We start from the raw sequence: 12,833 nt of genomic DNA on the forward strand, positions 1-12,833 counted from the left end.
TCAGGTCCCTACAGAGGCTGGTTCTTTAGTCTGCAAATGGTCAGTCAGGGAGGAGGTAAACTGGGGGCAAATCAATATTTACCCGGAGCTACTAAAAAGGCAGGAGGGAAAGGGCACACTGGGTATGTGTATGGCGGTGCGGGGGAGGGGGGCGGGTTATGGAAGGTTTTATTGGGCAACACTTACATTGGTCCGGGCAAACCTGGGATTAGGGTGGATAAAAGCTGGAGCCCAGCCTCGTTGGTCCGGACACTTTGGGAAGAACAGGAAACTTAGAGAGCAGACCAGGGCGGGGGTAAGGGGATATTGGTAAGGGTATGGGGATATTCGCGGCGCCCTGATCTGAGGGCTGAGTCTGCAAGCTGAGACAGGAGACAGGTCCAAGCCTGGCTGCTCACCAGTCTGCCCGGGATGGAAGGGAGTCCAGCACTCTTCCAAACTCTGATGCTCTGGTGGAATGCACTCATGTTCACTTTGAATGCATGTTCCCTTTCTGGGCATCTGACCAGCTCACAGCATCCACAATCGGAGGTGAGAGTATGTGACCGAAAGCGACAGGACCCCCAGAATCCCTCTCCAAAATATGACAGCTGCTTGCCTCTTCCAGCACCAACACCCCACTGTGCTCTCAGGAAAGGGTCGCATTTCCCAGGCACAGAGGAAAAAAAGCTTCTCGAGCTGGTTCATGGCCAGAGGAGGACCGGGCACCCGCTGCAGGCTGGAGACAGTGCTCTCCCCAGTCCTACTTAGCGGGGGGTGGGGGGGGGGAGGAAGGTATGAAGTGGCCCCAAAGAGTCCCTTTCTCCTGTCCCCAAACGGAGTGCAATTGAGTGCCCAGGTGCCTGGAGAGTCAGCTCCGGCCCAGGCTCTGTGAAGCCTCATTAAAGCCCCAGAAGGGAGGCTCGAGTCCCAGCTCAGCACCCAGCTGGGGCCTGTTCCTCTTAACCTTCCAAGACAGGCCAGCCTGGCTAGAGATGTGGGAGCACTGAATAACGGTGCATAAAGATCGCTCTCTCCATCTCAAAGTCTCTGGAGGAGGAAGAGTTTTTACTGGGACAAAGTGAGGAACAGTCTGTATATAAAAGTGTGAGTGTGTGATCAGAGCACACTTGGGTTTGTGTGTGTGCGCGTGTGTCCGTGTGGGTGTGATGGGTCGTTCTGAGCATATGGGCCTAAATACGAGTGTAGGAGATTGCCCACCAACACTGTGGACAAAGAAGGGGAGGAAGCTTCTATATGTAGTCCAAGTTTTCCAGTGGGATGTCCTGGGACCCATAAGCCAGGCGCATCCACAAACGCCCCGCCACGGTTCCCCCGGAAAGAGTGCCAAATCGCGACGCTGTCGAAGCCGAAAGCGCAAGTGTCCGTGCTGGTGTCTCGCTGCAGAAAGAGGCGCGGATACCTGGAAAGAAAACAGCGCCGGAGGCCCCAAGAAACACCCAGCCTGGTCTACGCCTCGCTACTTTACCGTCCCCAGCCGTCCGCAGATTTACCTGACCTGTTCCCATCGCCTCAGGTCGCAACCCAACATCTCGCCCCATACCCTCCCCGCCTTAGGCTGCTCCGAGCCTCACTGGGAGAGGGGAAGGGAAGGGGAGCTGCAAGGAGGTCGCTCTTCCCTCCAGGTCCCGCCCGCCCTGTCCTCCGCCCCTACCCTTCCGCACCCCCCACCTCTCCCTTGGGTGAATGGTGCGCGGCCGCGCGGCGGGCGCTGGCGCTGGGGACCTCGCGGGCGGCGGCAGGGACGGCGGGTGTACAGAGCAGAGCCCGGGTTGGAGCCGCCCGCTTTGCATACGCCATGGGCGGAGCGGGAAGGGGGGGGCCCGGGCCAATGGGCGGCCGCCTGGCGCGACCCCGCGGGGCGCGATCCGCCCCCCTCGCTCTGGCCCCGGCCCCGCGCCGCGCGCTCTTCACTTCTTGGGGGCTTTTTAAAACAGCGCCACTGGGGTCTTCTCCATGCGGCTCGTGCTATGACAGCCTCCGTGCTCCTCCACCCCCGCTGGATCGAGCCCACCGTCATGTTTCTCTACGACAACGGCGGCGGCCTGGTGGCCGACGAGCTCAACAAGAACATGGAAGGGGCGGCGGCGGCGGCGGCGGCGGCAGCGGCGGCTGCGGCTGGGGCCGGGGGCGGGGGCTTCCCCCACCCGGCGGCTGCGGCCGCGGGGGGCAACTTCTCGGTGGCGGCGGCGGCTGCGGCGGCCGCGGCGGCCGCAGCCAACCAGTGCCGCAACCTGATGGCGCACCCGGCGCCCCTGGCGCCCGGCGCCGCGGCCGCCTACAGCAGCGCGCCCGGGGAGGCGCCCCCGTCGGCCGCCGCCGCCGCTGCCGCCGCCGCCGCAGCTGCAGCAGCGGCGGCGGCGGCGTCGTCCTCGGGAGGACCGGGCCCCGCGGGCCCAGCGGGCGCCGAGGCCGCCAAGCAGTGCAGTCCCTGCTCGGCGGCGGCGCAGAGCTCGTCGGGGCCCGCAGCGCTGCCCTACGGCTATTTCGGCAGCGGCTACTACCCTTGCGCCCGCATGGGCCCGCACCCCAACGCCATCAAGTCGTGCGCGCAGCCAGCCTCGGCCGCCGCCGCTGCCTTCGCGGACAAGTACATGGACACCGCTGGCCCCGCGGCCGAGGAGTTCAGCTCACGCGCTAAGGAGTTCGCCTTCTACCACCAGGGCTATGCGCCCGGGCCTTACCACCACCATCAGCCCGTGCCTGGCTACCTGGATATGCCGGTGGTGCCCGGCCTCGGGGGCCCTGGAGAGTCGCGCCACGAGCCCCTGGGTCTTCCCATGGAAAGCTACCAGCCCTGGGCGCTGCCCAACGGCTGGAACGGCCAAATGTACTGCCCCAAAGAGCAGGCACAGCCTTCCCACCTCTGGAAGTCCACTCTGCCCGGTAAATGGCGCCCCTTTCTCAGTCCCGGTCCTCCGGTTCTGCTCCAGCTTCTCCGCTCGCTCCTGGGTCACCCTCGTGCCCCTCTGCTCTCTCCCTGGCCTGTCCTAGTGGTGCTGCACCCCTGGGAGCCCGATCCCGGCTGGCCTGCCCTGCCCGCACTGCTCTTGAGCTGGGCTGGTCCTGGCTCTCCCTGGGTGAGGGATAGCTGAGAAGAAGCTTGTGGGGACCCTAGCTGGCTTCCTTCTCCCTCTGCGCCCCGCCCTCGCCAGCCCTTGACATCGACTTAAGTAAGGATGGGAAATTGACCTGGAAATGGTTCACCAAATTGCCCGTATTCGTTCTCTCAAAAATCCTTCAGTGTAGAAACATCAAGTGTTGGGGCTTTGGGGATACAGCGAGGAATCTGGGCGTAGAAGTGTTGTCCCCTGAGCCTGGTGCTAACGTTTGGGCCAGGAGATCAAGCAAAGCCCGCTGCTGTGTGGGCAGAGTGGCCTGGGCTGGGGTGGTCATTGGATCCCTGGGCGATTTCATTTCAGTGCAGAACTAACCACCCTCCCCACTGGCCCTCCAGATTTTGGCAGAAAGGCTGGATTGTACAGCCTGGCAAAGGGCAGCCGGGCACTGCAAGGCGGTGTCTCAGATAGAGCTGTTGCCTGTGTCCTGGCCTGGATCTGACCCTTCTGTAACTTGCCTTCCCTATTTTCCAGATGTGGTCTCTCATCCCTCAGACGCCAGCTCCTACAGGAGGGGGAGAAAGAAGCGCGTCCCTTACACCAAGGTGCAATTAAAAGAACTCGAACGGGAATACGCTACAAACAAATTCATTACCAAGGACAAACGGAGGCGGATATCAGCCACCACGAATCTCTCCGAGCGGCAGGTTACAATCTGGTTCCAGAACAGGAGGGTCAAAGAGAAAAAAGTTATCAACAAACTGAAGACCACTAGTTAATGGATTAAAAGTGGAGCTAGAGGGCAACTTGAAGAAATGCTTCAGAACTCGTTGCTTTGTCCAGATAATGATTATAATGCTAATAATAATTGAAGAATGGGAAAGAGAAAGAGAGATACTGGCATTTTGCTTTCCTAAGGGGAATCTTTTTCTCCTGTGGAATCTACAACTCTTTTAAAACTTTACTCTAAGAAATGGTAAAGACTGCCAGTTCTCCCGCCAACCCCACCAGACCATTCAATGAAAAACTCTAGAGTCAAACATCAACCCCGAAATACGCAATTTCAGATAAGTTACACATTTACTGAAATCTTGTAAGTATTTATGTGACCGTTATATTTTAGGACAGTATGTTATACGATAATAATCCGAAAGTTGGTTACAAATGCAAGAGGCTGTTGTAAACGTATGCTTGTCCTTGGGTCACCATCACAATCCCCTTTGCATGTTAAGTGACTGCTCAGGTAAATCTCAGTGAAAGTCCTACCATTGTTGTATATTCTGCAAAACATGTCATGTATAGATTTAGAAAGGAAAGGAGAAGAAGGTACTGAAATAATGATCTTGGACTATTTACTATGAAGGGGCAAAGGGAGAGAAAGCTCTTCCGAGGATCATTTGTCTTGGTAGTAAATACAACCAGCTGAGTGAGCCTTTGAGGCTACAGGGGAACCCCAGGTTGGGAATGTCCTTCTGATAATAATTTTTACTTGCTTATGACAAGATTTTTTGTGGCATTTGGACAATATTTTCCGCCCCAATATAATCTACTTTTCAAAGGATTTGATAGCTTTAAAAAATATTTAAAGCATCAGATAATTCACGGAATTCACTTTGTGTCAGATCTCCTGAGAGGTCCTACCCTAACATGGTGGCCTTTGGTTTGAACACAATTTTTCATTTAAATTGATATTTCCCAATACTTAATAAACATCTTGCTGGAGAAATAATTTTCCTTTTTTATTTTTTAGAAAAGTCAGAATGGAAATCCATTCCCCTGTGACAGTTAGATGTTTACTTTCTATATTTTGATCTATTAAGGGATTAGTATTTTTTCCTTGTTTATTGTGTTATGAGACTGCATTAGAAAGTTTAGGGATTCATCTTCACAGCACATCTTTAATCAAGCAGTTATTTCAACCAGCACATTCATCTTGTTCATATTCACTATAAAATGCTATCTTGTAAATAAAGACATTCAGCACACTGTGAAAATGTATTTGTGCACCTGCTTTTCAAATATTTCTACTAAAAATAATAGTAAAAAAGAAACAACTTAGACCTGTAGATAGTTGATATAGTGGTATTAATTATGTTAATAAAATAGTCACTGCCATTAAAATCTGAAGGAAATACTCGTTATTTTCCTATGCTAAACATGCACTGCACAGAAAGAAAAGGAGCAGGTTTGTCCTATACAAACCAAGGACCATTCTTTTCTATATTATTCAGTTTTGTTTTGTTTTTTGGCTACAAATTTTTCAAGCAAAAGGAGAAATCCCTCACAACTAAAATCCTAAAAATTTAGATAAGTGCTTCAAGAAGGTTAAAGTGTCAGGTATTCTAAAAGGGAGAGAAAAGAAAGGAGGAAGAGATAATATAAATTCCCAGGCTCCCTGTGGAAAATGAAAACCAGTTGTTTAGTATCAGCGATGCCCAGGCTGTCGTATTTTAAAGTCTGCTGTTGGGTCTGCATGTGTCTGAGAGGGCAGGTTTTGATATTTGTTGAAATGACAGGACTAGGAAAGGCCTTAAACCTTGACCTTGATGAAAAAAGACAATTTGTGACCTTGACTTTTGACAGCTCGTGAATTGGCCTCGGCTGGATTAGTAGATCAAGGGCGCCACCTCGCGTTGACAAGCTTCCTTGTAATTCTTCAGCTTCAAGGGAATCAAGTCTTACTTCCTTGACTCCTTGTTTTAGAGATTTAGTACTCATTTCTTTGGCTCCAGATGGAGCAAATCTGAATATATGTAAGTTATACATGTGCCTGTATATATGTGAATATATATCATATGTGTATACGTGTATGCATTTGCATATCAGTGCTTGTGTGTGCTTGTATATGTATTTGTAGAATCTGTACAGATATAGTATCATTAATTACTGATGACCCAGGATGATATAATTTAAGGTGATTTCAAGAGTTCAGGTACAAAATGTACCTGATGAAGTTTTGCTCCTTTTCTTTAATGGCCAAGTTTGATTTGTATTCACAGTGGCTTGCTCTGCATCGGATTTCTGCAGATCTGCTTTTAAGCTGTACATTTTTGTTACAGTCTAAGAGGTGTTCTTAAATAACCATTCTTTCTTGGCCCTCACCCTCCAAGGTGGTCTACCATCCTAATTAGAGCTATAGGGGAATCTATACGGTAAATAAAAAGTTTCAGATGCCTTTCTAACTCTAGAGCTCTAGAGTTACATTTCAGAAATTCAAAGAAACTCACCTCTTAAGAGGTCAGTATGGAGAGCTTAAAGATCTCATATCTACAAAATGACCATAATACGGATGCAGAAGGAGAGTTATCCTGGATAGCTCAGAGTTGAGTGCTGTGCCTGGGTGGTGTGCAATCTTATACTGATGTTTTCTAAGCTGCCATTTGATTTATGGAAGAAATATATACATTTAATATTAACAACCACCATCAAAACTATACTGGTAATAATCATCTCTACTACTTATTGACCCCAAACAATACATCAGATGTGTTTAGAGTCGTAACTAACACATATGTATGTTTATATGTTTAATATAAACATAAGGTGATGTGTTTTGTCAGAAACATGCTACGCAAATATGTATTGAAACGTCGGTGGAACCAGGATCCTTAGGGTGCAGAATTTCAAGATGAGGTTAATTTTATCTTTATGTTAGAGGAAAGTAATTGTGAACTGAGTAAACGTATTCATCATTTTATGGAAGATAATATTGGTTGGTTACAAACCTGGCTGACGGAAACCTCTCCAACCTGAAGACTTAAACCTCCTTTATTGGTGGAGAATTACAGAAAGAATCTCTAAAGCTTGGTCTTGAAATGTACGCATGGAGTGGTCTTGTGAAGTGCAATCAAATTTTGCTGCCCCGAGGATTTTCACTCCACTTGTGGGAGCAAATGAAAATGATGCTTCAGATCAACGTCCCCACAGCTTGTTCCACAGCACTCCGTTTCTAAGTGAGCTGCCATCAAGCCCAAATAACAGCTTTCTCCCAAAGTGTTTAAAGTGGTGGAAAATCCCCTCAAAGCTGGATCAAACTGTGTGTTTACGAACAGCTCCAAAGGGGACTCTTCTGTTGACTGGGGGATATTTTTCTTTAGATGTAAGAAATATTCTGAGCTTCAGGCCTAGGAAGGAGGCCAACAGCAGCTCTACAGCCGGAATACCACCCCTTTCACAAGCCATCGCCACTGCAGGAACTCTGGGTAAAGTAGTAGTTTTCTTTTTTTTTTCCTCCCTTCAGCTTTTGAAACTAATGACAGAAGATATTTCAGAGCTTTCTTCTGCCTGTTCTGAAACAGATGTTGATAATGTGGATCTTACCTCTTACTTAAAATTCCCCTGGATCTACCAGATAACCTGAAGTAAGCATGGATTATGATGACTCCCCAATACCCAAATAGCAATTAATCTGAACCTTTAGAAAAAAGACATCCAGGAGGATGCCAGCCACTATGTAGGAATAATAACACCAAACACTGCGATAGTGTTGGTGAATAGCTGATTCAAGTATTTTTTTTCCTAAAAGGGACACACTTTCAGAATAAGAAATTGTAATATGGAAACAACTAGACACCGTCTCCGTCTATTAAATTAGCAATGATTTTTAATCTTGTAATGGCCTGTCATGTGACCATTTTTAAAAAATTGTAAATATGGTACTTTAAGAAATCTACTTTTTCCATCTGCTCTGAATACTGTCAAATTTATTGAGGTATTTTAAGTGGATGATTGTAAAACGCCACTTTGCATTTCACAACTATTTATGCCTGATACAGAGCTTAAGCCATCCATTTAAGTTGTTGTTGTTTTTTTCTTTTGAAAACAGAAAACAACTTTTTAAAGAAAGCGGGAGAAAATTATTCTTTTTAAAAATTCAACCTAATTGAGATATTTTCTTAAAATTCACGAGGCAGCGAAATTCAGCTGAGGATGATACATGTGTGTGCGGGTAGCTAATGACACATTTCACCGAATGGTAATACGTGTGCGGATTACACTCTGCTGAGTGTGTTTGGAGGGTTTGGTGAAGATGCGGCTACTCGTTTCCTCTCTGCGAATTCCCGAGTTTCTTTCGGAGGGGAGACGGAGCCTGCCCGGGACTGCTAAGCTCCAGACCCAGGGGGTTCAGAGGCGCCCTTCCGGATTTGCGAACCTCTATGGAGGAGACGCTAGGGGCTTGCTGATTTATGCTCATTCCTTTAAAGTTGACCGAATGCGTGTCAGCAGCCCAAGACCTGGAGAATCAGAGAAATGTGCAGCGAGTTGCTCACATCCCATTTTTCATAAGCAAAGATGTAACGTTATCCAAGAGGCCTGGGGAGATTTATGCCTCAGTTTTAGGACACGCACACAATAATTAAGTTTTCACCCGCCAGGCCGCCGGGTCAATAACAGCCGGCTTCATTCTTTATGAAAATACCCACTTTCTGATCGGCTGCTTCAATCCTAGCTAGCGCATCTGCCTAGCGCCGACGAATGCCTGAAAGGTGTTTGCTATTTTTAATTTGATTTTCAAGGGAAGGAAAAAGACGCTGGCACAGAAAAGTCCTCCGTGGAAGCAGCCAAGGCCTCGCCACAGTTGATTTCATTTCTGCCTGGCTCCGTCGCGCCGCCGAAGAGCTGGAACCCCCCGGCTGCAGTCTTCACAACGGGGCCTCGGAGATGTGCGAACCTTTGCGGGCGGTCGCGCAGCGGCGCGGGGCCTCCCCCAGGTGCAGGGACGGGGACGCGCGTGAGAAGCACCGCCGCGGACCTGGGGAGCCACCCGATGCCGCGCCCCTCGGGGGCCGAGGAGGCTCGAAATCCTCCGCGCGTCGGTATGAACTCTCTCCTCAAAATGGAGGCTCAAAGCCTTAGAGAGCCGGCCTCGCTCGGACGGCTTGTGGGCCGGAGAGGGCGTGCAGCAGGACATTAGGCAGAGGTCAAGGCCCCGACGCCCTAGGCCCGCGCCGGGCGGACTCCGGAGGGCCGGCCACCGCGCCGCGTCTCGCCCCGCCGCTGCAGGCTGACGTCACCGCCGCCCGCGCGGGCCTTCGCGGGTCTCTCTAGGCGTTATTTGATGAGGACAAGCCGAGTCAAACGAATGTTTTGTGCGGGTGCCCCTTCTCCGACCCGCCCCTCCCTCCCCATGAGAATAATCGGGTATTTAATCTCTCCCGGTCTTAATTCTTGGCAGCGTGGAAGGTGGTTTGCAACGGGAAATAAAACTTGACAGGAGCATTTTCTCTAAAAGGGGTTCTGAAACGGGCTGAAAAGAAACCGTGTTTTTCTCTACCAAATACTTCCGCTTTCTGAGCCCCGGCCTGACGGGTGGGGTGAGATCCGAGGGAGCGGAGAGCGAACGGGGCACGCACGGCCACGTTGCGGACCCGTGCGGCCGCATCCGGGCGCCCCGCGCAGTCCCGGGTCTCCGCCCGGGCCGGAAAGCAGATTCGGCCTCGCTTCATCCCGCGCCTCGGCCACGCTAGGCTCGGCTGTAGGCCCGGCGCCGCCCGCAGCCCGAGGCCAGGACCCGGCGCACGGGAAGTTGGCACAGACGGGGGCCCGGCACCCAGAGTAGTACCCTGGCCCTGGCTGAGGGTTAAGTAAAAAAAAGAGGGCGCGGTGGGGGGCGGGGGGAACTTAGATCGCTGGGCTTAAGCTCTGAGGCTTTTGGCCCAGGGGAGTTAGGGACAAGAGCTCGCAAAGGCGACGGTGACACCACTGCTGGGAGCTTTGTTCCGGCTGCGGGTCTGTGGACACTGCACAAAATGGAGGGGGGAATGGGGGTGAGCGGCATGCGTTGTCCCGGCTGCTATTGGGTGGGAGAGGTTGGAAAGAGCAGAACCCCCCTCCCGGCATCTCAGAGAGCGCCCTCCTCTCGTGCCGTAAAGGTCAAGTCCTCCGCGCCATGGCTGTCTCCATGGCCAGGACCGGTCGCCGCGGGAAGGCGCAGGACACACAACTGGCCAGCTGCAAGCTGGTTCTGATACCCTGGGATCGTGGACTGGAAGCAGTTCTTTCTTGGTTACCAACTCCTTCGCCCCCAGCCGTATTGAAGAGGAGCTCCCGCAGCCAGGGGTGGCCCAGGCTATGTCCCCGTCGAGTCCTGGAAGAGCTGAGCCCACGGAAGCTTAGCCGGGGTGAGAGGCAACGCCTTCAAGCTCAGGAGAGCGGACGCGCGGCTGGATCCGAGTCGTGAGCTCCGGTAGAAACAAGGGACCTGGCGGGGGCAGCCGGGCCAGCTGGACATGGAATAGAATAGGGAAGCAAGGAACCTGCTGGGACCTTCTGTTGAGGTCCCTGAGTCCAGGTCCGCTCCTTCAGTGCATGGCAGGCCTTTGGTGAGAACTTTGATGCTCTTCTTCTCCTGCCTAAAATATGGGCCAAGAAGTGAGGTGCATTCTGCCAAAGGTAAAAATCCCTGACTCCCAGACCCCAAGAACCCCCTCACTGTGCTGTGGAGGGGTCGGGGCCCCTTACCTCTGCCCATAGCCTGCTTGCAGCAGGTCACCGCATCCGGCCTAGTGGTCAATCCCTTAAACCTGGTCTGCCGCCGAGCTTATTGCTCCAGGTGAATCAAAGAGACCCTGCAAATGAGTTCATCTTTTTTTTTTTTTAACAGAATGCAGGAAAGCTGAGCTTTATCCCTAGGGCTGCATGGGTGGAGTCTTGAGGGGACAGTAGGTAGAAAGATTGTCGGTGGACAGGTACCATCACAGAACTGCCTATCAGGGCACATAGGGGAGACTCCTAAGGGCAGGGTTTGACTAGGCAGGGGCTCGCTCTTCTCCAGCCTGGAGTGTGAGCCATGGATCGAGGCCGAGTAGAACTCGGAGGAGCCTGGGGAACTGCCCTAGGTGGCAGCTGAAGCTTGGGGTATGGGAGCTTCCTGTTAGCCACAGCCGTGCGGACCAAGACCCCGAGGACCAGAAATGGCCTTCTGGTTGGGCTGCCGTCTTTTGTCCTGTTTCTTACGGATACACTTGGCTGGGGCAAGCCAAGCCCCGTTTGGGCCGAAGTTGCGGGGAGGATGGAAGGCAGACACTGGGAACCAGGGCTTTGCCCTTCAACCCCCACCCCCATCTGTTCCCACTCAGTAGGGGAAAAAAATCTTTAATGAGTCCACAACAATAAAAATAAAAATAGTTCTTCTCAAAGGAAGTAACCCTCTTTCTCCCATCACTTTGGGACACACGAAACTAAATAATAACCAGATTGCTTGGGTGTCTGAGACCCTCTGCTAAACCCTGTGCCCCAGCCCTCAGTGGCCAGTGGAAGGATGTGGACCTTCTTCAGATCTTCAGGGACCTTGGAGATTGAACCTGGGAGTCTGATGAGAACCAACCATAAGGTCAAGTTCAAGGCATTACCTGTTCCCCTGCTTTAGGGAAGGGAGGAGGAGCTTGTGGGTGGGACAGGTGCCACCTGTCCAAGCCAAGGAGATAAATTAACCCCTGCCTCCACCTAGTAGTGATAGAAGGGGGTCTCCTGATATTTCACTGAAGCCTCAGTGCCTCCTCTAGACGGTGCCTGGAAATGGGATTAGTTGGCCATGATCTGCCAATGGACCATTTCCTAAGAACAAATTCTAGGAGATCTCCTGAGCTTCCCAGACAACCCATCTCCCAGGCTTATCATGGAGGACAGATGTACCTCCAGGATATCTCCCACTTGGAAAGAGAAAGCCCCCAGATGGCGGCCTGGCCTCCAGCCCCGTGAAGGGCTTGATAGCCATTTCCACCCTGGGTCCTCCAGCTGGCTCTTGCACCTGTGTGCAGTATGATCACAGGGGTTGAAATGGTCTTTTGTACAGCTTTCTAGAAACAGGTGTGGCATTTAGGGACAGAGGAAGGTAGGGGCTCAGACCAGCAAGAAAAAGCAAAAAATTCGGTGCCTTATGTGATCCACAGATAAACAACTGTTGACCTTTGGGAGTGAATTTTGGTTTGTCAGGTGGGCCTTACCCCTCCCAGGCCGGCTGCCATCCAAGGTTGCCAGGCCCACAAAAGCAGGAGCTGAGTCCTAAGAAGAGAAGGAGGGAGTGTTGATCAGAGAGGGAGGGAGAGAAACAGAACCTGGAATGGAGTATTCAAAAGAAGGAAGTGAGAGGTCCACTTCAGACCCCTGGTGGAGGCCTGAATTGGGGGAGAGTCAGGAACTTAACCAGCCTCCTTTCTCTGTGCTTTCCGAACTGAGTGCCCTCCAGTGGCACCTCAGCTCTTGCTCAGCTTAGGGGAGGTATCGGAAGAGGCGGGAGGCCGCAGAAGGGGAGACTCAGCTGGAAAGAGGCAGGAGACCGGCAAGCAGGAGCCGCAGGGAGATGGAGACTGATGGCTAAGGAGGAAACAGAGTGAGCGGACAGCCTGATGTTGGCATTCACACCAAGGGTTATGCACTGAGCAGTCACAGGGCTGCAAGTGGCACGGGGACTTCAGGTTCTCAGATTCCGGGACAATGAGCCGCTGCCAGAGGCCAAGCCGGCCCCAAAGAGAGAAGAGGGCAGCCTAGCAGCATGGCCAGTTGGGGTTGGAAACCCCGGAGCGTGGAGGCACTCCCTGCCCCCCAGCTCTATCCTCCCTCAGAGTGAGCGGGTGTTAGGCTGCCTATCAAGTGATGGTCCTTTCTGCTCAAATCCCTTGAATGAGACTGCTGGAAACGCCCCCAGCACGACAACACCGGTGCACACTAACCGTGCCAAGGCTACCCAGCCTGGGCACTGCCAGCAGGCACCCTCCGGCTGCTGCCCAGACCCCTCGGCTGCAAGAAGAAGGGGAGGCGGCAATGCTGGGCAGA

The 12,833-nt window shown here is 52.1% G+C and overlaps 1 protein-coding gene across 1 annotated transcript; it reads left to right on the forward strand.

Moving 5' to 3' along the window:
* The first annotated feature begins 1,917 nt into the window (after window positions 1-1,917).
* Window positions 1,918-5,087, forward strand: HOXA13 (homeobox A13). Its single transcript, XM_027101324.1, has 2 exons — window positions 1,918-2,886; window positions 3,594-5,087. Exons 1-2 carry the CDS (start codon window positions 1,971-1,973, stop codon window positions 3,836-3,838), a joined length of 1,161 nt encoding a protein of 386 aa, XP_026957125.1. The 5' UTR covers window positions 1,918-1,970; the 3' UTR covers window positions 3,839-5,087.
* Window positions 5,088-12,833: the final 7,746 nt, after the last annotated feature.

This window comes from Aethalodelphis obliquidens, unplaced genomic scaffold (assembly GCF_003676395.1).
Source record: "Aethalodelphis obliquidens isolate GAN/ISIS:26980383/991018 unplaced genomic scaffold, ASM367639v1 scaffold5, whole genome shotgun sequence".
NCBI classification, from domain to species: domain Eukaryota; kingdom Metazoa; phylum Chordata; class Mammalia; order Artiodactyla; family Delphinidae; genus Aethalodelphis; species Aethalodelphis obliquidens.

Coding starts and splice junctions, on each gene's coding strand:
- HOXA13 (XM_027101324.1), top strand. CDS start 1,971: ATGACAGCCTCCGTGCTCCTCCACCCCCGCTGGATCGAGCCCACCGTC. Junction 2,887..3,593: donor CTGGAAGTCCACTCTGCCCG/GTAAATGGCGCC, acceptor CCTATTTTCCAG/ATGTGGTCTCTCATCCCTCA.